The sequence below is a fragment of the Monodelphis domestica genome, chromosome 3 (genome assembly GCF_027887165.1).
Source record: "Monodelphis domestica isolate mMonDom1 chromosome 3, mMonDom1.pri, whole genome shotgun sequence".
Classification (NCBI taxonomy): domain Eukaryota; kingdom Metazoa; phylum Chordata; class Mammalia; order Didelphimorphia; family Didelphidae; genus Monodelphis; species Monodelphis domestica.
In genome coordinates, this window is record NC_077229.1 from 108,292,098 (window position 1) to 108,317,825 (window position 25,728).

The following is a 25,728-nucleotide window of genomic DNA, read 5'->3' on the forward strand; positions in this document are numbered from 1 at the left end:
CTAGAGTGTGGCTCTCTCAGGTCTCAGAGCAAACCAAAGGGCATCTAGCCTTTGGCTAGCCAATGAACTGAAATTCCTTAGGTAACATCCTAAACCCCTACATGGTCATCCATACTCTGCTTGAATGTTTCCAAGGAGGGAGAACTCTCGATACTCAAACCCACTTGTTCCACTTCGCCTATTACATAGGCCAAAATAAGAGCCAGAGCATTTTGAACTTTCCACCAGCCCCAAATTCCAATGACTTAGGTGACTGATTTGTTGGGGGTATGGGTTTTTTTCAGTGGATCTCTGGGTTTTCTTAGAGGGATTTGTTTTCTTCCAGCTAAAGGTTTTGTTTTTCTTTCTGTTTTTTATAATTAAGTCCTTATTTTCCCAGAAAAGCAAAGAAATTAATCCAGTTGATATCCTTTAATCCCCAACATGACCTCTGAGATTCTAGAAATCCTGTGAGCCATGCACCTGACCTGATCTTACCTCTGCAAATATATTTCTTTTTCCCCCTCCCTTTTCTTTCCCTTCCTCCCCTCTCTTTTTCTCCCTCTTTCCTTTTTTTAAAAGACTCTTTTCCTTCCCATTGAGGATCTTAATGGTTATACAGATGATCTATAGACACAGAGTGTTAGATCTGGGAGGAACCCAAGAACATAGAGTGTTAGAGCTGGAAGGAACTTTAAAACACAGAACCAAGAAAGTTAAAATCAGAAAAAGACCTTCCTCATTTTACAGAGGAAGAAATGTAAGCCCAGAATAGGGAAGGGTCTGGTCAAGATCCTAAAATGGAAGTAGACTCAGTAGCAGAGCTGATGAGTAATCTTTTGATCCCATTCTAAGGGTCTTTGTTTCTACCAAGCTTTCTGTCTCTGTTCTCCAGTCTTTTTCTGTCTCTCTTATTGTCTCTCACTATTATCAAGAAAAATGAACATTTTAATTATACATTTTTGTTAGGAAAAATTACATACTTCTAGGTTTTCATTGCATTCCATTCACTTGGGAAAACTTCTGCACATGACAAAGTACATTGTAAAAAGAACTAAACTTTGACTCACAGGATTTGGGTTCAAATTCCTACTCTGTTACTTATCACCCATATGACTTTGGACTAGTCACAACTTCTCTGAACCTTAGTTTCTTCTTCTCTAATATGGAGAGGTTAAATTCAAAAGTGTCAAACATGTAGGTCACACTAGCAGTTCAAAATGTGATTGGAAAATATTTAACCCCCAAAAAATGCAGTAGAACAAAGATAATGTTAATAAGTGTTTTTTTCTAAGTCAATATGCACCTTCAGGTTTCTTTTATAGATATTTGGCCCCTATTTCTATTGGAGTTTGATTCTACTATACTAGATATATGACCTCTAATGTTCCTTTTCAGATCTCCCTCTAGGTGATGTCAAGATCGTCACATTCAATCAAAGCTTACCTGGTCATGGGTGAAAAAATTAACAGAGAGTAGTATTTTCTTAAGCAGATACAAATGCAAGCAGGAAAAACTTCAAATAATAAGCCATTTAGTTCATTCCCTTGCTTAGCTCCACAGACCTCAGAAACCTCCCACAGCAGGCCCTCACTGCCAGTGCCCTCAGCCCTCCCTCTGGAGGCAAAAAAAGAATTTCCGAATTACCCTAATGCCTGTCACCATCCTTTGATATCCTCCAGAGAACAGAAATAGCCAGTCAGTCAACCCAGCCTGATTGTTCTCAGCTTTTAAGAAGTTTTGTCCCATCTGAGGATAGAAGTTGGGGTTGAATAAGAAGAAAACAAAATAAAAGAATAAAATTAAACTCCTCATTCCAAGCAGAATGTTTGGACTTTTGGAGGGGAGTAGGGAATGGTTACTTGAGGGAGGAGAGAAGATGAGGGGAGCTGAGTGGGCGATAGTGATAAAGACTGTTAAATTCCACATGGAAGCAGTCAGCAGCATGCCCATGGTGTGAAATTGGCCTTCTTGTCTTCCAAGGAAATGTTCCCTCCCCATTCTGACCCCCCAACCACCACTCTACACCCCCCTCCCCCAGTTGTTAGCTCCTAGAAACCCTAGTGACAGTCATAAACTTCAGAATGGCCAACCTTGATGCCCTTTATTTGGTAATAATTGTCATCTTCTCTTCCTGAATGCTTTGGGTTGGTTCTCTCAAATGACTTCTGGTTTTTAACCCTTTCCATCCTCCCCCTCCCCAATGGAAATGTCCTTGAGAAGTTATCTATTTTATTTGTTTGTTTTTAACAAAAGTGTGGCATAGTATAGGAAAGAACACAGGACTGGGATTTGGGAAACTCAGTTTAGAAGTCCAGCTTAGGCACTTAATTATATGAAGTTGATTCATCCCTCTGCCCTCAGTTGTCTTACCTATAAAATAGGGTACACCCTAACTTGTACAACCTAACTCACAGGGTTGTCCTGAGAAAAGCCCATTATGAAACTAAAAACATTGGAGCAAGAGGAGCTATTATTATTTTCTTCTTCTGGGTCAGGACAAAATTCATATCAACCCCATGTACTTTTTTAAGATTAAATAAAAGAAGGAAGGCTTTATTTAAGGAGGATAGGGTGTGTGTGTGTGTGTGTGTGTGTGTGTGTGTGTGTGTGTGTGTGTGAAGTTCTTGGAAAGTAGAGGGAATCAGCTTCTAGAAGTAGAACCACCAAAAGTGGGGTATTAGAAGTTTGCCTGTTTGAGGGCAATCAGTTAGACTTGATTGAACCCCTGACAGTCCCTTCCACTTGGGTATTTCTGTGGTTCTTAAATGGTAAAGAAAAAGTCTGGAGATCAAAACTTGCAAGGCTGGAGATCAAAACTTGCAAGGCATTTGGCTTCAGAATGAAGTGTACAAGTCATACAAATTCACTGGATCTGTGAATGCACTTGGTTTGGTCTGAGATCCCAAGCATCAGCATCTACATGATCTTTATAATAGCAAAAGAGGAGCAAACCTGGGGTTTATATCCAAAACAATAGCAACTAACTGAAGAATGGGCATCAGTTAGAATCAATACTATGCATTGGTTCCAAGATAGAAGAGTGGTAAGAACTAGGCATTGCCCAAGGTCACATACAGCTAGGAAGTGTTTGAGGTCAAATTTGAACCCACAGCCTTCCTTTTCTAAGCCTAGGCTATTGTGTTTTGACACTGTTTATTTGTTATTGTTATTATTGTTGTTTTAACTCTTTCTTTTTGTCATAGAATCAATTCTTAATAGAAGAATGGCAAGGGCTAGGCAACTGGACTTAAGTGACTTGCCCAGAGTCACACAGTTGGAAATGTCAGCGGTTAGATTTAAACCCAGGTCCTCCGAATTTTAGGCCTGATACTCTATTTCCTGTGCTACCGTGCTGCCTCTTATAGTAATTTCTATAAAACCTCTTGCAAAGAGGAGCTAAAGTCTTGGTCAGACAGGAAATCCTACCCTTTTGGAAGAAAAAAGAGAAGGAAGGGTATTTCAAAAGGGCAGAAAGGAAGGATTGTTTAGATCAGGACTACCTCTTACCATAAGATCAGATCAATCAATAATAGTTTTTATCACTCAATAACAATCCTTAATCACTAATCAAATTCATCAATATGAGGTGCTCAGAGAACATCAAACCCCAGCTGAGATATCACGTACTGTCACCCACATTGTTGGAGGTATTTTGTCATGCTAGAGTCCAGAGAAGGATATCACGAACTCTAGGCAGCTATAGGCAGAGTTAAAAGCAATCTCAGAGGACATTTGAATCAACTTTTACTCAAATCAATCCTACCTCTATCCCTACTTGACCCCGTATCTCTCCTTTGGGAACTTGCCCCATCAATGATCATGCCCAATTGTTATCTTATTTATCATGTCTAACTCCTTACTGGCTCATTTCTTGCTACATATCACCAATTTTCTTTAAAGCCAACTCGCCCATGCTTTAAAGACTCTAGTCTTGTTTCTGATATGCCCTCAAGCTATTATGCTATATCTCTCCCTCCTTGAAATGTTTGACTCCTAGAAAGAGCTGGCTATAGTTGCTCATTCTAATGACCATTTGCATCTCACATCTTTATAATCTGATTTATTACCCTTCCACTCAACTGAAGCTCATCTTTTTTGAGATTACCAGTGATTTTTAAAATCATGAAGCCCTATGTTCTTTTCTCACTGTGTAAAGTAAAATGTCCCCCTTTCTCCTACAGATTCTCCTCTCCTGTGGATTCCATGATCTTTTATTCTCTTGGTTTTCCTGTCACTCCTCCTTATTCTCTCTTGATGCTATGTCATCATCATTGTAGATTCACCTTAAGACTATTCCTCCCTTCCTTTTATATACTCTCCCTTGATTGTTTCATCTATTCCCATGGATTGACAAAATCAAATATGAAAATGAATAATCTAATCCAACATCTTTTTTTCAGATGAGAAATCTGAGACCCAGAGAGCTTAAATGATTTGAGTCATACAAGTAGCAAGTTGAATTTCTACCCAGGTCCTATGACTACAAGGTCAGCTTCTTTCTACTGCCTCCTAGGCTTCATATACCATGTTCTGAAAGTCCTTCATCCTCCTGACCATCCTCCTCTGGATGTGCTCTAACTCATCAATTAAAAGTAGACCAATCCCTAAACATGAACCCAGTACTCAGATGTGTTCTTACCAGAGCAGAGAGCATTGTGCCTATCACTTCCCTCATTCTGGACACTGTCTTTTTCACACTTCCTAAAATCACTGACTTTTTTGGTGGCCATAATCACATTATTGGCATCTCCTGAGCCTACATGGCACCAACTGCTGTCTACACATGACTCCCCCATCCTGTACTTGTGAAGTTGATTTTTTTTGAAGTAGAGTATACTTTACACCTTTTTTTAATCCCCTATTTATTTCATCCATACTTTGTCCCTGTTAAATTTCATCTGATTAAATTCAGCCCAGCATTTCAGCCTGTCATCTCCTTTTGTATCCTGACTCCAGCATACACTGTGTTAGTCATTTATTCCAGCTTTGTGTCATTTGCAAAGTTGATGAACCTATCTTGTAAGCCTTCATTTTAGTTGATAAAAGTTCATCAAACTGACCAAGACTATGGGACACTCCAATAGAGGTATCCTGCCAAGTTGATGGCATGGCTGGTGGCACGATGGATAGAATTAAGTCAGGAAGACTCATCTGGAGACGGAAATGGCAAATATTTCAGTAGCTTTGCCAAGAAAATCCCAGACACAACTGAAATGACTGAACAATAATCAAGATGATACTGACCTATTATTAATGATCAGTTCTTCAGATCCAGTCATTGAACCAGTTCTGAATCTACTCAGTCATACAATTATCTAACCCATTACACTATTTTCTCCTTGTTCTTTTACCTGACTGAAAACACCTCATTCTTTTGGAGACAATAATCAATTATGCTTTGCTCCCTAGTCATCATTGTTCTCAACACTATTCTGGTTCCTCTTCTCTACTCTCCTTTTGTTCTCCCCTCTTGGTGATCTCATCAACTCTCATGGATTCAGCTACCATCTCTTTGCAGAAAACTCCCAGTTCTATATAGTCAGCTTGAAGCTGTCTCATAAACTCCTCTCCCTAATTACCAAGTGGTTATTGGACACCTTTATTTGGACCCCCAATAGATACTTAAAATTTAATGAAGTCAGAATGGAATTTAAAACCCTGACTTTCTTTCTTTGAATCAATTCTAAGTATTGGTTCCAAGGCAGAAGGATAGTAAGGGCTAAGCATTGGGGGTCAAATCCCTTGCCTAGGGTCACATAGTTGAGAAATGTCTAAGACCAGATTTGAATCTGAGACCTCCTGTTTCTAAGCCTGGCTCTCAATCTACTGAGCCTCCCAGCTGCTCCCTCTTTTTAAAAATGTTGTCTTCATCACTCTAGCCTAGTGCATGTTAGGCACTTGATAAAGGCCTGTGGAGTTAGATTAGAAGTTTTTGTATAATCTTCCAAACTACTGAAATCTACAAAGAAATGAGCCCTCTGGTTTAATCTGGTAGAGGGACTATCTGTAATCATTCACATATCTATTGCAAATCTGAGGGGAAGAGGGTTTCTACTGACATTTCCCTGAATGAGGGAAAGTCAATGTGGAAGACTCATGTACAAGTATTGCTAATATAGAGGCCTCTCGCTTGATGAGAACACTGATTCCTTCGAGCTTGATGCAAGGGATCTTGGGGAAGAAAAATTGACATTTTGGCAGTATCTCTTAAGAAATGAGATGTCTAGCACCCAAGAATCATTCTTTAATTGAGTTAGATTTAATTCTGGGGCCAAATTTTAGACTCAATGGGAGGGAACATAAGATTTAGAACTGGAAAGGAGCTTGGAGATCATCTAGTCCAACCCCTCCATTTTACAGATGAATAGACTGAAGTCTGAGAAGTAAAATGTCTTGCCTACAGTTTCATAGGCAGGAAGTGTTTGAGCCAAGTGTTTTGGTTTCATATATAGGTCTCTTTTTAGGCATTGCCCCCTACCCCTTGCTCCCCCCCACTTCACTGGGATTAGGACTTTATTTTGGGACCTGGTCTGGGACTTCAGTCCTGGGGGTAGGTTTAGTTTCTGATTAGAGTTAGAATTCTGTCTGTGCCCATTGTGACTGATGAGGGCATGGGACTTTTCCTCTCTGCCAAGTGAACTATCCTAGATAAGAATCTGATCCCATATCTTAGATGTTGCTCAATTAGAGGCTCAGTGTACCCTTGGCTGGGAGACATTTGTTCTTATTTGTTTTGCCCTCCCCATTGGAGCATCCATCCCAGGAAGGAGATCACAACTTCCCAAGAAGAATTCCTAGGTTCCCCTCCCACATGGTACCTAATCTCTGAGACCCAGCTCGGATTAAGAGTGATAGGAGAGGGGGGAGAAAACAGTTTAGCAGGTGACTCAGGTCAATGGTTTCTTTTCTCCCTTTTATTTCTGGCATCTCTCTCTTTTTTATTATTTCTTGTAGAAAAGTGGTCATTATTAAAAAAAAAAGTATAACAAAAGGCCAAACAGGGATTTAGAAATAAAACTCTGGGAGAACAGAGGCCAGGTGATTGAGAGACATGTCTCTGTATGTTTTAATAGCTGGTTCACTGCCTCTGTCTATGACAGCCCTTAACTCTCAGGTCCATTCAGGCTGGTGGCATTGTGGCCTTCCTTGCTCCATAGTTTCTCAGGGAGAAGACATGCATTTCTGACCATTTCTTGCTTAGGATAATAAGCCCTCTCCATCACTCCTTCATCCCAACTTGATGACCCCCTGCCTCTTTTTGGGGGGTTGGTTGGGATCAATTTTTTAATGTGAGGGAGGGGAATTTCAAAATTAGATGAGTTTTTAGGAATCTTAATGAGGGAGGTGGAATAGAAAACTTGACCCCTTCCATTGAGGGAGCCTTTGACCTGAGGATGAGAATATGACAGTTGTCCTGAGTGGAGAGATAAAGGTTGAAGGGAGAGGCAGTAAGATATAGTTCCTGCCCCAAGAATCCCCTTGTGTGAGAAGAAGATACTGATAAAATCCCTGGATCCAAAGAATAAAAAATCCTTTCCATATGGGCCAACTCTTCCCATTCCCCTCCCTCTTCTACTCAGATGGCAAAGTGAACTTTCTAAAAAACAAATCAGACTATATTATCCCTCTATTCAGTAGACTTGAATGGCTCCCCATCAGCTCCAGGATTAAATATAAAATTCTGTTTGACTTCTGAGTCTCTTCTTACCTTCCCATTATTCTTACACCTCACTCCCTATCACAGATTCTGCAATCCAGAGACACTGGCCTCCTGGCTTTTCCACAAACAGGACCCTCCATCTCCCATTTTCTGAGCATTTTCCCTGACTGTCTCCCTTGCCTTGAACTCTCCCTCCTTATCTTCTCCTCCTGGTTTTCCTTGCCTTCCTTCAAGTCTCAGCTTTTACAAGAAGGCTTTCCAAGGCTTCCTTACCTTTTTCCTTCTATTGATTACTTTATCCAATGATAGCCTATCTGTATGTAGTTATTGGCATGTTGTTTAACCAATTAGACTGTGAGTTTCTTGAGAGCAAGAGCTATTTTTTTTTGCCTCTCTTTGTATCTGCCAAATTTGGCACAGTGCCTGGCACATAGCAGATGTTTAATAAATTCTGGTTAACTGATGAACTAATATAACAGAAACATGGATTAACAGAGTAAGGTTCCCTCCCAATTCCTTCAGACTACACAAACCATGACTTACACACACACAGACTCTCTCTCTCTCTCTCTCTCTCTCTCTCTCTCTCTCTCTCTCTCTCTCTCTCTCTCTCTCTCTCTTCCTCCTCCCTCCCTCCCTCTCCCCCCACATTTTTATCTAGTCTTTACCTCAACCTTTAAATATATTTTATGGCTCACCCATCTCAGATTTAAGGTAGCCCTCATTTTTAGAGGGACTTTGTTTAAAACCACAGAGCTGGCTCATAACTTTCTCCAGACAGTTGTTCTTGTAATGAATTGGATCCCAAGTAGGTTCAGTAAATTTATCCAAACTAAGCCATTCCCTTTTCTGTCTCTCCAACTCCAATCCCTTCTCTAGGCCCAATCCCAGTACTCTCAGGCTCAGATAATGGATCAGAGCTGCCAATCTCTTTATTCATATAAATTCCACAGCCCATTTCCTCCAAGATGTCTTCACTGATGATCCCAGTCCACAGTTATCTCTCAGGTCTCTTGCTCAAAACATTTTTTTAATTTAGTTATTTGCTCATTGACCATAATAATAGGTTTTTTGGGGACTGTCACCTCCATAACTAAACTCTAACCTCTCATAGAGCAGAGGGAGGTCTAAGACCTCCTTGGAGTTGACCTTTTGGAGCAGTATAAAGATTCCTGACATTGGAGTCAAAAGACCTGAGTTGGCCACTTAAATCAATTCCCTTCTCCTTTCTGGGCCTCCATTTCCTCCCCTGTAAGATGAGGTGTTTAAACTAGATGATCCCAAGAGTCCCTTCTATTTCTAAATATGATGATCCTATAACCCACCCTTAGCCAGCAGGTGAAAAAAAGAGTACTCTACCTACATAATAGTTGCTTAGTAACTCCATTGATCATGAGACTTATGAATAAGCCTATTTATTATCTGTCTTTGGACCTTCAGGGCCTAGTATAGAGACTGAAACAGAATAGGTGTTTCATAAGTGTTAAATTTAATAAAAGCAACACAGCTTTCCTTTCTTCCTTTTTCCTGTGTTCACCTTGATCCCCTCCCAGAAATGAATCAATTAATTCATGAAAACTACATTGTTTACTATGTGCCATGTGCTAGAAAAAGCTCTTTGCTACCCCAGAATCTGCTGAATGTTTATCTTTCCCCATAGCATTCTGCATGCATTGAAATCCAGAAAGTCACATTTATAAGCCCACTTAGCCAAGTTATCTCTTCTGGCCCCAGAAGAAATCTAGAAGAGAGAGATTATATAACTGTCCATTTCATACCCATTGTCCAACAGTTATATAAACTAAAAAACATAGACCCTTCTCTCAGAGATTAAATTCAATTTGAGGAGTAAGGTGGAGGTGAGGAATCAAACATAATTATCATGCATGTGTGTCTATATTTTTGTTGTTGTTGTTCAGTCATTTCAGACATGTCCAATTCTTTGTGACCCCATTTGGGATGTTTTAGGCAAAAATATTGAAGTGGTTTGTCATTTCCTTTTCTAGCTCATTTTACAGAAGAGAAAACAGAGGCAATTAGGTTTGTGACTTGCCTGGGTTCACACAGCTAGTAAGTGTCTGTATTTATACATACTTAAATATGTGTTTATGTGTGATTTTTTTATACATACATGTGAATACATGGCTGGATATTCACATCTTTATATGTACTATATATACACATGCATATGTGTATGTATGTACATAGATAGATAGATGGAATTTGAAGAGGAGAGAAAGCTTATTAATGCCTTAGAGAGTCAGGATGATTTTCCAGTGGGGTATAGTACCTCAGCTGAGCCTTGACTAAAATCAGAGATTCAATAAAGGTGAGGAGGTCTGGGGGAAGAATCTGTCCAAAAGCATGAAGATGATTTTCTCTGAAATGGAGATTAGAATGGACCAGGTGGAGTAATATGAAAAAACAAAACAAAACTGGAAACTAAGCTGGAGCTAGTTCATGGAAGGTTCAAATATGAGAAGAGTTGGTATTTTATTTTAGAAGCAATAGGCTCCTGAAGATTCTTTAAAAGAGGAATGGCTTATGCATTAGGAAGATTTTGGCCTCTGGATGGGGGATGGATTGGAGAGGGGAAAGGCTTTAAGAAGAGTGAAGAATTAGGAGACTGCTGTTATAATACAAGAGAAAGGAGATGGGGGCTTAACTGAGGACAGTTGCCCTATTTTCAAGTCCTCTGTCTGATACCCAAAGCCCTTCCTAGTCTGCTTCTCTCCCTGACCCTACAGCCTTCTTACTCCTTTCTCTCCTCCATGTACCCTGCCATCTAGTGACACTAGCCTCCTGGCTGTTCTTGCTCAGTACTCCATCTCCTGACATCTGACGGGTCTCCCTCACCTGGAATGCTCTCCCACATCTCCACCTCCTGGCTTCCCTGGCTTCCTTCAAGTCCCAGCTAAAATCTCACATTCTACAGGAAGCCTTTTTCAATTCCCCTTACTTCTAGGGCCTTCTTTCTATTATCTCAACTGTGGTCTCTGTGTGTCTTGTTTGTACATAGTTGTTTTCCTTCCTCAAAAAAAAAAAAAGAAAAAGAAAGAAAGACCACTGTCTCTATTGTCTTTTGCCTCTGCATCCCGCATCCCTAAGGCTTAGCACAGAGTAGGCACTTACTAAATGTGAACTGACTGGCTGGCTGCTGAGAGGCCAGGCCTTCTGAACACAAGGATGGTTTTCTTTCATGGGAGTTCACTGCCTTCTCTTTTCCCTTCAGATGAGCTGCTCTTCAAGTCTGTTAATTGTCCCTAATCACCTGTAGGTCGCTTCAGTTCCCTTATTCTCATAGAAAGCAAGCCTTCCCAGCAATGTAGTACAGTGATTCCATTATCACTGGGCTGAAGTGCCAACCCATGATGGAAAACCAAAGCAAAGTCGTTTCTGGTGAGCAGAGGTAGGGAAGGAGCATCTGGAGAGCAGGGGATGGGGCTGAGAGGGAGCCCAGGGGCTGGAAATAAGCAGAGAGCTAGCTAGCACTGAGCTGCACCTAGTTTAATGGATCTCTGGGGCTGCGCCTCATCGATGGCTGGGGGTGGGGGCTGGCACACTGCCTCCTGGCCAGCCGCCCTGTCTAGATTGCAGAGAAAATGGAAAACCCGTTTAAAGCTCATTATTGAAAGTGTTAGTTTTAATTTTGTTTCAGTGGCATTCGGAGGCGGACGTCGGGGAGTGGGAGGGAAGGAACGGAAAGAGATGGAAAGAGATGGATGGTGACGCAGGGAAAAGAATGTCTGGGCTCCCAATTAAGACATGTCTCATTGCTGTAGGACCCATCTGAGCACCCAGAAGGCTCTAGGTCACCTCTTGAGGATGGCCGGCCAGCAGGCTGTGCTGGTCAGAATGATGTCATCTTAGAATTTCAGAGCAGAAAGGAAACTTCTATTCTAGAACTTAGAATGGAGAGCCAGAAGGGGTCTTAAAACAAAATCCTCAGATAATAATGCCAGTTGCCAGTTATGTAAACCTGTCAGGTTGTCAAAGAACCTGGCATAGATGATTTCCGGAGCCTCACAGTGATCTTGGGATGTAGGTATTGACTACAATTATCATCATCCTCATTTTATAGATGAAAAAAAGGGAGACTCAGAAAAATAAAGTGACTTGCCCAGGTTTCCTCAGCTAGTAAGTGTTTGAGGGAGGATTCCAGCCCAAGAAAAAGTACTGTATATACTCTGCCTCATCTTAGAACATACAATATAGGGGCTAGCATGGACATTAGAAATCATCTAGCCCAACTCTCTCATTTCACAGATGAAGAAACCAAGGCCAAAGAGGGAAAATAATTCACTGAAGGCCATAGAGTAAGGAAGTAGCAGCACCTGGACTTGATCTAGGTCTACTAACTCATGGGCCCTGGTTCTTTCTATGGTACCATGCTGCCTCCCTTCAGGTGAGGTGCCAGAATTCGGACCCAAGACCTTTTGTTTTGGAGTGATCCTGCCCACACTGGCTGTTGAGGTAATGAGGGGAATGTAAATCTCCCAAGTCATTCCACAGGACTGGATGTTTGGGGAGGGTGCCAGCCCCTGAACCCTTTGGGCACATTTTCTTTGGGTTGACAATCTCTGGCTTAGAATTTCCCATTTAAAGAATACATATGTGGGAAGAGTTCTGGCTCAAGAGACTGGTGTATGGGGCTCATTCTTTCTCTCGGTCCTTGGGCAGTTCTCTGAGTCTCAGTTTCCTCCTCTGTCAAATGGAGAATCGGAATCCTTGCCTTAAAGATGAAAAGAACTTTTACATATAATCCTAGCAGCAACCCAGGGAAGGATAGAGGGCAGTTATTATCATCCCCATGTGTCAGAGAAGAAAGCTAAAGTTCTTTATAAAAACAGGACTTGCCTAGCATCCTAGGACAAGTCCTTAGCATTGACCATTCAGGAAGGAATCCAGATATTCTGAGTCTCATTCCAGGCCCCTTTCCCTTATACTACCAGGAGGATTAAATAAGACAGGGTCTGTGAAAGGGCTTTGGAGCCTGGGTGGGAGGCCTTGTAGCTAGTGGCCAGGTCCCTGGCAGCTGGGGGAACAGGCTGCCCCTTCCTCAGGGTCAGAAGCATCTCCTTGGGCTCCGGTGGGCCTAGGATAAGATGGTGAGGATGTGTTTTAGATGAGGGGATTGGCACTTGGGAGGAAACAGCAGGGTCCTGGGGGTGTGGATTTCAATGCATCTTGACAGTAAGTGAAAATAATGCAAATGAAATGCAAAACCGTATGCATATTAGCAGCTATTCATATTTGAATCACAGTTGTTGCTGGGGCAATTACCTTCAGTGCTTAAGTTGGGAAAGGGGCCTTGAAGAATTTGCTGAGCATTTAATCCCCAGATCAGCTGAAGCTCTCTCTATATCCTGAGAGCCAACATTTGTTGAGGGGTTGGGGGCTGCGGAGCTGGGTTTGGGGGTGAGATTTCTGGGCTCTTTCAGAGCCCAGGACAAGGGTCAGTTTCCTTGAAATCAAAGATTCTCCCCCTGGCATTCAAGGCCCCTTCATCTGTCTTGTATTATTCTTTTCATTGGATTTCAATTCAATTCAACAAATACCTATCAAGCTTTTATTCTGTGTAAATTCCTGTGCTTCATTCTGGGAATCAAAAACAAAAAAATGAAATATGGCACAGTTCTTGCCTTGGAGTCTAAGAAAGAGATGGTTATAACTTATAGCTAAATAAATAGTTTAAAGTCAAGTTGGATAAATACAGAGGAGAGATCAGACAAAGTCTTCTGAGAGCAAGTAAATAAAAAAAGGAGAAAACCCTTTCAGCTGGGGAGATCATGGAAGGCTTCCTGGAGAAAGCAAAAAGATTCAACATGGGGGCAGCTGGTTGGCTCACTGGATTGAGAGCCAGGCTTAGCAAAGAGAGGTCCTAGGTTAAAATGTGGCTTCAGACACTATCTAGCTTTGTGACCCTGGGCAACTCCCTTAACCCTCATTGCCTAACCCTTACCACTCTTCTGCCTTAGAAACAATACACAATATTGATTATAAGGAAGAAGGTAAGAGTTTAATAAAAAATTCAACAAACAGAAATGAGGGAATGTACCTCAGGCATAAGGAACATCCTTAGGTATTTGGGAGTGCAAGACCACATCTACAAGGAGTAGGTAGTCCAGTTTGGATAATAATAAAGAGGACAGAGTCCAATTATTTGGCTTTGAATGTCAAACTAAGGAGTTCTGTAAGACCCCATTTGATTTTCTTACTGTCATCAATGAATCATTTATCAAGCATTTATTAAGTGCCCACTATGTACTTGGTATTGTGCTAGGTTTTAGAGATGCAGATAGAAAAGAAAAGAATGAAATAATTCTCATCTTCTGAAAGCTTACATTCAAAGGGTAGGAGCAAAGTGAGAGAAAGCATTTACATACAGAAGCAGGTTTAGAATCAATGGTTATTTGTTTAGAAAACTCCCAGAACAGGAAATACCTTCCTTAATTAGAGAGATTCCCTAGAACACTAAGATGGCCTGACCTGCAGAGATGGGGTCATAGAACTAGGGTGAATCTGAAGTGGGATTTGAACCTAGGTTTTCTAGGCCAGCTCTCTCTCTCTTGCTGTTGGACCACAGAATAAATAAATAAAAGTCAATAAAATAGAAAGGAGTTAGGGAAGGAGGCCTTATGGGTCAGGCATGGGGGAGGACCAGAACAAAGGCATGAGATAGGAATTGGCATCTCTGTGCTAGGATCAGAGAGAAGGCCAATTCTATAGCTGAACTATAGAATAAAGGAAGGAGAACAAGAGGGATAGGAGAAAGGTGGGGGAAAAAAAAACTTTATTAAGTGCCTACCATGTACCAGGCACTTCACAATTTTTATCTCATTTGATTATCACAATAGTTCCGGGAAGTAGTTCATATCTGACTGCACACACTTACTGGCTATGACCCTGGGCAAAGCCACTTGGCCTTTGTTTGTTTTGGTTTCCTGTCTGTTAAATGGGAATATTAATATCACCTGCCTCCCAAGGTTGCTGTAATGGATCAAATGGGATAATATTTGTAAAGTGCTTAGCACTGGCACATAGTAGACACTATATGTTAGCTATTATTTATTACATATGGAAAATCACTTTATCAGCTATGTGAAGGATGGATTGCTGTCAGGAGAGACCAAGTAGTCTATCAGAAAAGCATAGGAGAGAGTTGATAAGAGTCTGAATTAAGATGATGACTGTGTGAATAGAGAGTAGAGGCCAGATATAAGGGATGTTGTGGTAGTAGAAAGAACATGATTTGAAAGCTTACTAGATAATATGGAATGAGGCAGAAGGAGGATAAGGTCAGACCTAACAGACTAAATGAATGGTGGTTCTTTCAACAGAAATAGGGAAATTGGGAAGAGAGAGGTTTTGGGGAAAAGATGAGTCCAGTTCTAGACATGTTGAGTTTGAGATGTCTTTGGGACATCACATTTGAATCCAATTAGGCAGTTGATGTTACAGCATTCTGCTCAGAGGAAAGACTGGGAATGAATTCATCTAAGTCATCCCCCAAGAGATGGTAATTAAAACCAATAGAATTTTATGAGATCAGTGAGAGAGTGTAGAGAGAAAAGAGCCCAGGACAGGGCCTTGGGGAAAAAAAATCTTTGGTGGAGGGGTAAGATATGGATGAACTAGCAAGAGAGACTTAGGAGCAATAAACAAGTAAGGGGAGAATTTGCAATAAAAGAGGCTTCTAGGGCATGGGCATGTGGTTAGGATGAGTAGTGAGCTCCCTGTCCCTGGAAATATTCAATCAGAAGCTCTGTTGACCAATATCTCAAGGCTATTACTATAAGGGACTCATGCTTAAGGTTGAGTTTGGGCCAAGTGGCCTCTGAGATTGTTTCCAGCTCTACAATTCTGATTCTTTAAGATAGTCAAAACCCCTCATTTTACATTTTTGAGGCAGATATATATGGACATCTGGTATAATGGATAAACCCTGGGCTCAAAGATAGGAGAAGACTGTCTTTGACCCTTAATAGCTATATGACCTAGAACAAATGATTGAGCCATGTATAAAATGGTGGCAATAATTCATGCTCTCTCTTCCTCACAGGGTTGTTGTCAGTCAGGTACTTTTTGAACTTTAAAAGCACAACAGAAATATTTGACAGGTGGGTAAACTGAGGCAGAAAGTGGTGGGAACTTAGCTGTGGCTCTCTGGGATCTAGAACCTGGCCATTGTCCACGTCTACTCTCTTGATCTAGTCTGCACACTAATTATGGTCTCTGGACAAAGAAGTTCTAATGTTACCTATCAGTGAGGGACAAGGGCTATTCTTATGAAGTTGAGAAAGGATTGAGATAATAAGCAGATGATCCCTGGGAAAAGCAGACTTGGAATTCCAGCTCCAAAGCAGATACCAAAGGATTCTTTTGGAAGTCAACTGCCTTCTATAGGATTTAAAATTAATTGTGCAATACTTTAAGTATTATTTTATAAAGTTTATTATCTAACGAAACACAACCACATGACTAAAGTTTTTTCTACCTGCTCAAAAAGCCTACTCCACCAAAGCCACGACAGGAAGGAAAAAGGGCTAGACACAGAACTTCACCCAATTTATATCCTGTCTATGTCAGCACCTCAAGACAGGAAGTGAGTAGGGTACTAGGAATTGTAGTTTTGCTGAGGATCATAGTTTTTAGGGTAACAGATTCAAATTATACAATCCCCCTGAAATCCTTTGGAAGACTAGTCTCCCCAATCAATCTTGTAAACATAACCAACTTATAAATTACAATAATTTGGGGATAAAAGGGAAAGAGAACAAAACCAATGATTTCTAGACACATTAACAAAAAGCCAATTGGGGGCAATCCCCTTTGGCATAAGAGTATGCATACAAAATAAATGTGTTAACCCCCCCCTCCCCGTTCAATTTCATTCTGGATCTTTTGATGCAGAGTCATGTTTCTGCAGGCATCTCTATGGTGCCTTCTCCAAGCAGTTCACATCCTAGATTCTGGGAGGTAGCAAGTTTCTTAATTTTTATAAAACTAAAATTTTATGACAATTATATAATCCCCCCTGAGGAGGGTGTTGACAAACAGATGGATTAACTCAGGATACATTAATTTTCACCAAGAAAATAGCTTCATAAAAAAACAAAACAGTAGTACAGCAGCTAATTCAAGAAAACCTTTTGGGTCTAAAATGTCATCAAGAATCAAGATCATTTTGGTGGAGGCAGATTATTAAGCTGAAGAGTTAAAATCATCCAGAAGCTACTTAGGCTTCATGGGAAATACTCCTTTTTGGGAGCCATCCAGGGGTACCATGCCCCCTAGGAAAATCTTCCCAGTTTCTCTGGTATGAGGCTGTAACAGCTTTAAAAGTCATGTCTTCATATGTCTCATCCATTACATTTTTATAAATGCAGAGGTGGGTATTCGTGCTATAATACTTCACTTCAGCTACTAAATAGACCCATACCTCTTGTTATAAACAACTCAAAGGTACTTTTATAATGGTATTTTCTCCAGGCCAGTCATATGGGGAGTTACAAATAAAGACAATGTAACTAATAATCAAAACACAGTAACTTAAAGTGAGTTAGTATAACAGAACTTAACAAACAAAATAAAATCTTAAAGCAAGCAATCAGCAAATACAATATATGTGACAGGATACAGGCACTGAATTCAAGAGTCCTTTTTTCCAATTCTGATACAGACTTCCATAAAACAATGGAGTCTGAAAAGGCTTAAAAATCTACCTACAGACTCTTTAAGGTTCATTCCCCTCCCTAGGATCATTATCCATTTAGGTTTCTTTTGTCACACCTCTGGGATCTCTCATAGTGAGGGAGAATTCCACACTGGGCATAATGTGGAGGAATGCCATTTGAGATGTGTTGCAGAGACTGGGCAGGTCAGAATTGCAAGGGGGTGTAGGGAAATGAATTTCTCCCCTGAATGTCAGGATTATTCAAGGTAATCACAAGGACCAGGGCACCCAGGGATGGTAGAAGGAAAAGACCTCCTACAACTGGGAGCTGTTTGAGATAGGTAATGCACTACTCTTTCATAGAGTGAGCCATGCTTGTAATTCTACTTCTGGACTGACTTCCTTATCAGGAATGATTATAGGAGATTCCATCCCTTGGTGGCTATTAAGACTTCAGATTAGATGACCTCTGATATCCTTTCCCATTTTGAGAGTCAGTGATTCTAAAAATGACCCTTCTCTAAGAGGTCATGAGACCCAGAGGACTTTTATCTTATCCAACTAAATGAGATGCCAAAGTTGAGTCCTCTTGGTAGCTGTTGGATAGCCTTCATTCTCTGAGTAGATAGTTATTGAGCATTGAATCAGGGATAGTTTCCATGGAGGCTACCAAGAAGTATACCACAACTGCATCTATGCCATTTTCCTACTAGACTCAGAGCATAATGAAGAATTTTACATCTCTTGTTCTGAACATTCTTCTTTTTTATGTAGCCAAAGAACATATTGGCTTTGGATGCTAACATGCCACCCTACTGCCTTAAATTGAATGTGATTGTTGTTTACTTGGATTTTTTTTAGTCATGTCTGACTCTTCATGACTCCATTTGGAGTTTTCTTGGCAAAGATACTGGAATGGTTTGCCATTTTCTTCTCCATCTCATTCATTTTAGAGGAAACTGAAGCAAACAAGGTGAAGTGACTTGCCCAGGGTCACATGGCTAGTAACTATCTAAGGCTGGATTTGAACTGAGATCTTCCTGACTCAGTGGACAGTGCTCTACTCTATCCATTGCACTACCTCGCTTTTCTGAAATTGGTTGAGCTTACAGTAAACTAAAATTCCCAAATGTATTCCATATAAATTTGTCCAGCCATGCCTCACTCTTCTAATTTTGCAAATGATTATTTTAACAAATGCCTGAATAAAGCCCCTTAACATCTTCATGTACAATCCAAGTAAACTGTGGACCATGAGACCTTTTGTACAAATAAAATAATTTAGTCCCATTGATATATATATATATATATATATTTAAATCTCAGTCATTGTCAAATATATTTTCTAACTTTCCCCTATTAAATTGTCCTTGTAACAACAAAGCAATTAATACCATCTAAGAGATACTAGTTTCTCTTAGAGCTCACCACCTCTTATATAAAGCTTTTCTTTATTTCCCCTAGCTGCCAATGCCTCTCCCTAAAAATTAACATATTTATTTTGTATAAACTGGAGAAAAGTTATCTATCTACATTGTTGGGAGTTTCCTCATCTAGGAGTTCTCTATAGTAGGGAAATCATAGACTTTGTCCCAATATGTGTACATTTTATCTGTCTTGATAGAATATAAGTTTCTTCTTTTTTTTTTTTTAAACTCGTACCTTCCATCTTGGAATCAATATTCTTTATTGATTCCAAGGCAGAAGAGTGGTAAGGGCTAGGCAATGGGGGTCAAGTGACTTGCCCCGGGTCACACAGCTGGGATGTGTCTGAGGCTAGATTTGAAGCTAGGACCTCCCGTCTCTAGATCTGGCTCTCAATCCATTGAGCTACCCAGCTGCCCCCAGAATGTAAGCTTCTTGAGGAAAGGAACTATTTCATTTTTCAACTTTTAGCCCTAGTACAGAGTAGGTGATTAATATATCCTTGTTGATCTGTTCATTGAATCTACTCCATATGACCAACTCTTCAGGCAATGTTCTTATCTGTTTTTGAATTCATGGTCCTGGCCACACCTATCATCCCCCTGGCATTCAGCTCATACTTTTTTGGCCTTCTTTCCAGTTCCCTTACCACATTGGTTGCCCTCTAGAATACATTCCATCTTGGCAATGCCTTCCCTAGAAAATGGTGCCCAGAATTGAACACAGTACTGCAGCTATAGTGTAAGAATATAAAAATTTAGGTTTTTATGTTAATATCCAAGTTCTAAAGTAATACTGTAGTTGCCAATTTTAAAATATTATAGCTTAAGTCAAAATGACTTTTAGTAGTTTGATTTATAAAGAGATGGAAAGAGTGAAAGTGGAAAAATGTAAGAAAAGGGTAGAGAAAATATCTAGCCTATCACCCTAAGTGTTGCTCTGGTGTCCGGCTCAGCCCCAGCAGAGCTTGATATTGGTATCTTCAGCAAGGGTTCCACCAACACAGCTCCTCCAGGAAAAGAAGGCCTCTCTAGAACCAATCTCTCCAGAAGCCAGGAAAGGAAAGCCAGCTACTCATCCAGCAAGCCAACGCAGCATCAAGGGAAAGAGTCTCCAATGTGAAGTCCTCCAAAGGCAAAGTCCAAAAACCAAGTCCAAAAGGTGAAGTCCCAAAGAATTCCCTTGGACAGGAAGTTCAGGACTTTTTATAGTCCTTTTTCTATATCCCTTTCTGTCCCTTCCTCCACTTTAAGGGAACCAGTCACAGTCTTTCAATTTGCCTAGCATTGCCCCAGGGGGTTGGCAGTGGCCTCTGGAGTTGTCACCCACTCTAGAAAGTGACTTGTGAATTCTCTTACTTAGTGTTAAGTAGGGGTGCTTTGAGTTCTTGATTGATTAATTTAAAAGTTGCTGATTGATAGACAAAGAAAGTTTGATTCACTCTTCACAGTAGTCTAAGGAAGATGACATCTAGGCTCTTTGCTTTATTACCCAGCACTTTACAAACATTATTTCATTTGCCTGGATAATTAAAGAATTAATTTAGGTCTGAAAGTGACTTCAGAGGTTGTCTTATTCAACCATCCCTTCCCTCATCCCTTATGGATGGGGATGTGGAAGCTTAGAAAAGTTAATTCACTTGCCCAAAGTCACACAGATTACCAATAGGAAAGACTGGTTTTCAACCCATGACCTCTGACTCTAAATTCAGCATTTTTTCTAACCTCATGTTGCTTCCACTGTTGTCTTTCTATATTACCAGTGAGGCAAAGGGCTTAGTGAAGGAACTTCATATGACCATTAAATAGTAATACTATGACTTGGCATAGGACCTTCTGAATCTGGATCTACTACAGTTCTTTCCACTTAACAGAGATCATTAACAAATGATTTTTGTAGCATTTTAAGGTACACAAAAGGACTTTCTTCATAAGCCTTTACAGTAGCCAGGGCATTGAAAGTAAGGCCCTTGCAGCCCTCTTTCCACACTCTCTCTGGCTGCCCCCCCCCCATGTCTGGAATGTTCTCCCTCTTTCTGATTTCCCTAGCTTCCTTCAAGCCTCTGCTAAAATTGCACCTCTAACAGAAATCCTTTCTTTTCTTTTTAAGTCAATAAAAGGATGCCTACCTTGTTCCAAGCATTATACTAAATGCTGGATTCCAAAGGATTCTGACTTGTGCCAAAGCTTGGGCTCTATTTCCTATAAGAAATCAATACAGGAAATTTCTTCTGCTAACAATTAGTCCCAACTGAGGGATCCAAGAGTTCCTGATGTCTTAAACTTAGAAACCTTTCCAAATCCTTCTTAATTCTGGTTCCTTCCTATTGATTATTCTGTTATCTTACATATAACTGTGTGTATATATTTGTTTGTATATATATCTCTTCAATTAGATTGTAAGCTTCTTGAGGGCAGGGACTATATTTTGCTTCTTTTTGTCTTCTCAGTGCTTAGCAAAGTGCCTAGCACATAGTAGGTGCTTATTAAATGTCTATTGACTGACTACAAGAATATAACTTATCTGTGAGACAGAACATTTCTTATTAGGAAGATTGGTGCCCAGAGGCTGAGAGAGACCCAGAAAGACTGTAATCCCAGAAACTCAAATGTCATTTGGGGTCTCTGAGACCCCTTTCAGGGGGTCTTTTTCACAAGGGATCAATAGAACTTAATTTAAATAAACATTTGTGCTCTATACAAGGTCAAAAGTATTTTAATAATAATACTGTTTTCATTTTGAATAAAGTAAATATAAGATGTACCTGAGGCAGCTCAAACTGGCAAAGTAAATTGTTGATTTTAGTGTGACCACTTACACTTCAGAAATCTCTGAATACTACAAATTGAGGCTTGATTTATCATTTTTGTTGATTATCTAGACATTAGGACAATGATAAAACAAATGTTAACTATTCAGATTAAACTTAAGGCTGTTACTTTTTTTTTTCCTTTTGGAGAGCTAATTGTCAAATAATTACCAGCACACCATTGGATATAACCTACATTTTTTTATAAAGCTCAATAAAAGGGTCTTAAAGGGATCCAGAGATCAATGAAATAGAGAACCATTGTCCTAGACTAAGCCTTAACCCAGGAAATAGAGAAGGGAGACAGCAAGGTCCTCGATGGGTTCTATGATCTCAGTAGCTTCTGGGTGGGCGTGGCTTGAATGCTGAGAGGGTATTTGTCATCAGAATTACAAGGTGGCTGATTATTTGCCAAGTGCCTCTTGTCTATGGCAGAAGGGAGAATTAGAAGAGGACTGAAATTTTGGAGGAGACAGTTTACTTCTGACACTGCTCCTAGACTCAGTAGGTATTCTGTAGCCTGAGACCTGAGACATTTAGGTAGCCAAGGAAGTGGTTATTAACAGAGTGAGAGATCCTGGAAATAGATGCCTTCTGAATCCATTTGGCAAGATACACAGCTGTGACTGAGAAGAGCCCCTTTACAACATACTACAAGTTCTGGACCACCCCTACTCTTCAAGGCAGGTCTTTGTAATCAGCCCCCATCCTTAACCAATCATAGGGACTAAAGGGAGAGAAAGAGGAGTGTAGCAGGGGAGAGAGAAAGGTTAGGGAAGAGACAGGTAGAAGAGTTTTTTTGAATAAGGTAAATGTGAAGGATGGATGGAAGAAGAGAAAAAGGAATGGAGGGAGGAAAGAAGGAAGGGAGAAAAAGAGGGACAGAGGAGAAGAGAGGAGAGAAGGAAGAGGAAGGAAAAGAGAGAGAAAAAGTGTGTGAGAGAGAAGAAATAGATACTTCTAGAAAAATGGGCCAGGAGCACATAGAAAAATGAGAAGTCAGAATAAGATATAGACATGGAGTCAGAGACAGAGAAACTAAAGCAGATATCCAGAATGGAGAGAAAGATATTTCCATATATAGAGAGAAACATAGACTTAGACACAGGTTGAAACTTAGAAACATAAAAATTGACTAGGATACAGAGAAACTAAATATGGAGACTAATACAGAAAAAAATATAAGACATGAAGGCTAATATTGAGGAGAATATAAACAAAAATTTAGGAGAATATAAACTATCAGAAAAGGGGGAAGAGATCTGGGTGGGTCCCAGGGATAGGGCAAAGTGGTAACTGTGTCTCCTCCTCTGGTACAGGAGCTGTGAAGACAGGTGAAACATAAAACACCTTTGTCCATGCCAGAAGTGGGGATTGGACACTGAACAGCACATCAGCAATTAGAGAATGAGGGCCAGGCAGTGACTCTGCAATTTACTAAAGGAATGATTAACACCTTCTGGAAAAACAGAAAGAAACCAAAGTGTTAACATGATTCCCTGGTCCTAAACTTTTCTTCTCAACTGGTTTATCAGTTTTCATTATCATCATCACCATCACTATAACCATTATCATATTCATCATCAATGGCATCATTATCCCGATCATCTGTATCCCCAAAATCACCATCTTCATTACTATCACTGTCGTCATCTCTGTTACTAAACTCATCCTCACCAGCAGCAGCTTTACCTACAATGCATTCACCAAGATCATCTTCACCTGCACAATCACCCACATCAACCCCATCATCTTCATCTCCAAGCCTGTCATCCCTTTCAACTCCACCATCCCCATGTTCACCACCATCAACCCCAGCACTGTCATGTTTTTTACCCCCACAAACCCTATCTTCACCCCTTTCAACTCCCTCACTATCACCCACTTTACTCTCACCATGCCCATCTTCTCCCCCATCAACAGCCTCACTATCCCCATCCTTATCCTCAGCATCTTCACTTCCGTCAACCACCTCACCATTACCTTCTTTACCCTCACCATGCCCATCTTCACCTTCATCAGCCCCCTCACTATTCCCTTCTTTACCCTCACCAAATCCATCTTCACCTCCATCAACCTCCTCACCATTCCCATCTTCACCTCCATCAACCCCCTCACCATCACCCTCTTTACCCTCACCATTCCCAACTTCACCCCCATCAACCTCCTCACAATCACCCTCTTCACCCCCATTGTCCCCTCCTTTATCTCAATATCCATCTTCCCCCCTAGTCTCACTCTCTTCACTCCCATCATCTTCCTCATCTCTATCATCTCCACCTTGTTCCCCTCTATTATCCTCAAAAATACCATCTCCATCTCAAGCACCAGAGACTGCACAGGTATCACTATCACAAACATCACTATCATCCGTATCTTTTTCATCATCATCATCATCAACATCACCACCATTGCCACCATCATCACCTTCACCACCACCACCACCACCACCCTCACCACCACCCTCACCACCACCCTCACCACCACCCTCACCACCTCCATCTTTATTCCCATCATACCCAGCAGCAGCAGAGTCACAGACGTTATTGCCCTCTTTCTCATCATTAGAAGTATCAAGTGTACCATCATTACAATCATTACCCTCACCACCAGCACTTCCAGGATTAAAACTGTCATTGACACCATCACCCCCCTCACAGTTACCACCACCAGTGCCACAACCAGCATTACCTTTACCATCACCAGCATCGCCACCTGAGCATAAGCACCATTATCATCGAACTCACCATCCCCATCAAAGACATCATTATCACCATTGCCTTCATCACCTTAAGGGTCATCACCAGCAACAACATCCCCATCAAAGACGTCATCTCCATCAACATCGACATCACCTTACCTGTCATAACCACCAACACAGACATCGAACTTGTCCTAAAATTTCACCATCAATATTACTCCCTGACCATAAGAAACACAGAAAAGTTGCATGGTAGCTCTCTTATAATCTGTATTATTAGACTTCCATCTTTGGAGACTAATGGAAATCAGGCTTTGGAATGGATGGACCTTGGGCAGCAGATTTATAAGAAATGAAAAGGATTCTCTTTCTTCTCTATCTCTCCTCAGTATGTTTTTCTCAGCTTCATTGCTGAGGGTAAGGTGGAAAGCAGAACAGTCATAGTGAATTAGTGTATTACCTAAGGGAAATGCTAAAGTAAGGGAAGCAAAGGAAGCAGAAAGGAGCCACTGAACCTGATGACTACTGAAAAGAAGGTTGATATAGTTGGTCTAAGTCAGCTTCCTCTCTCCAGTGATGTGTTAATCCTAAACTTGACTCATACCTATTGAAGAATACTTCATTTAGGTGGCCACTGACACTCAAACAAGCATGTAATTGTCTGGAATTCCTGCCTGCCTTTGAAAAGCTCTCTTATCTATTTGAAGACTATGCAGCCTAACTCACCACTACAGTCAGAAGATTGATATTGCAGATTATAGCAGGTCTGCCAGATTTGATGTGCTTGGAGACATAATGTCACAACAAATCCTGATACTCCAGAACACTCACAATCAGGATAAAATGGGGATGAAGTGAATACAGCATATAAGTCTGACTTAAGATAATGTTGAGGCTGAGTCCTCAGGGAAGGTGAATGAGACTTTGGAGGCCATTGGTAATTCTCAGAAACATTCAGAATGTGTTAACAAATGACTTGAAAGGTGGCAACCCAATGCAAATGTATCTCTTCTCAGGAACACCCAACTGGGCACTGTCTAATAAGCATAAATGAGAATCTTCCCTATAATTTGACCTTCACATTATTAAAGCTAGAAGTTGTTCATTTCAGATATAGATCTATTTCTCCTCCCTAAACTACTATCATCTTTGTCTAATATTCTATCCCCTTCATACAGATCAGCCTTTATTCATGTTTTGCCCCCTGAGCTGCTTCATTGGAGATGTCACTTTCCCTTCTCTCCACCAGTGAAAATCCAAGTTGTCCATCAAGGCCCAGCCCAAATGCTACCTCCTCCAGGACCCTGCTCATGACTACTTCAACTATATTATTTCCTGCTCTTATATTTTGTACCACAGGATTTATTTGATTTCTATATTATATTCTTTCTTCTTTGATTTTTTCATGTGTGATTTTGTATTCCCAACCAAAGTATAAAATGCTATGCTTGAGTTCCAAAAGTTGTCCTCACAAG

The 25,728-nt window shown here is 40.6% G+C and overlaps 2 protein-coding genes across 9 annotated transcripts in view; both read left to right on the forward strand.

Moving 5' to 3' along the window:
• The window catches only part of TSNARE1 (t-SNARE domain containing 1), a 298,847-nt gene that overhangs the window by 237,888 nt on the left and 35,231 nt on the right, over positions 1–25,728 (forward strand). The gene's annotated exons all lie outside the window — the stretch shown is intronic.
• LOC103098603 (uncharacterized) lies at positions 11,148–25,649 on the forward strand. 5 transcript variants are annotated; one of them, XM_056820753.1, is made up of 3 exons: positions 11,180–11,683; positions 15,705–15,762; positions 22,872–25,649. In XM_056820753.1, the coding sequence occupies exon 3, from the start codon at positions 23,139–23,141 to the stop codon at positions 24,507–24,509; it is 1,371 nt and encodes a 456-aa protein (XP_056676731.1). In that variant the 5' UTR covers positions 11,180–11,683; positions 15,705–15,762; positions 22,872–23,138; the 3' UTR covers positions 24,510–25,649. The 5 variants fall into 5 exon arrangements, with proteins under 5 accessions (XP_056676732.1, XP_056676731.1, XP_056676730.1 ...); XM_056820752.1 differs by lacking the exon at positions 15,705–15,762 and adding an exon at positions 19,699–19,904; XM_056820754.1 differs by lacking the exon at positions 15,705–15,762 and having other exon boundaries at positions 11,148–11,683; positions 22,872–24,410.

Coding starts and splice junctions, on each gene's coding strand:
- LOC103098603 (XM_056820750.1), top strand. CDS start 23,139: ATGGCATCATTATCCCGATCATCTGTATCCCCAAAATCACCATCTTCA.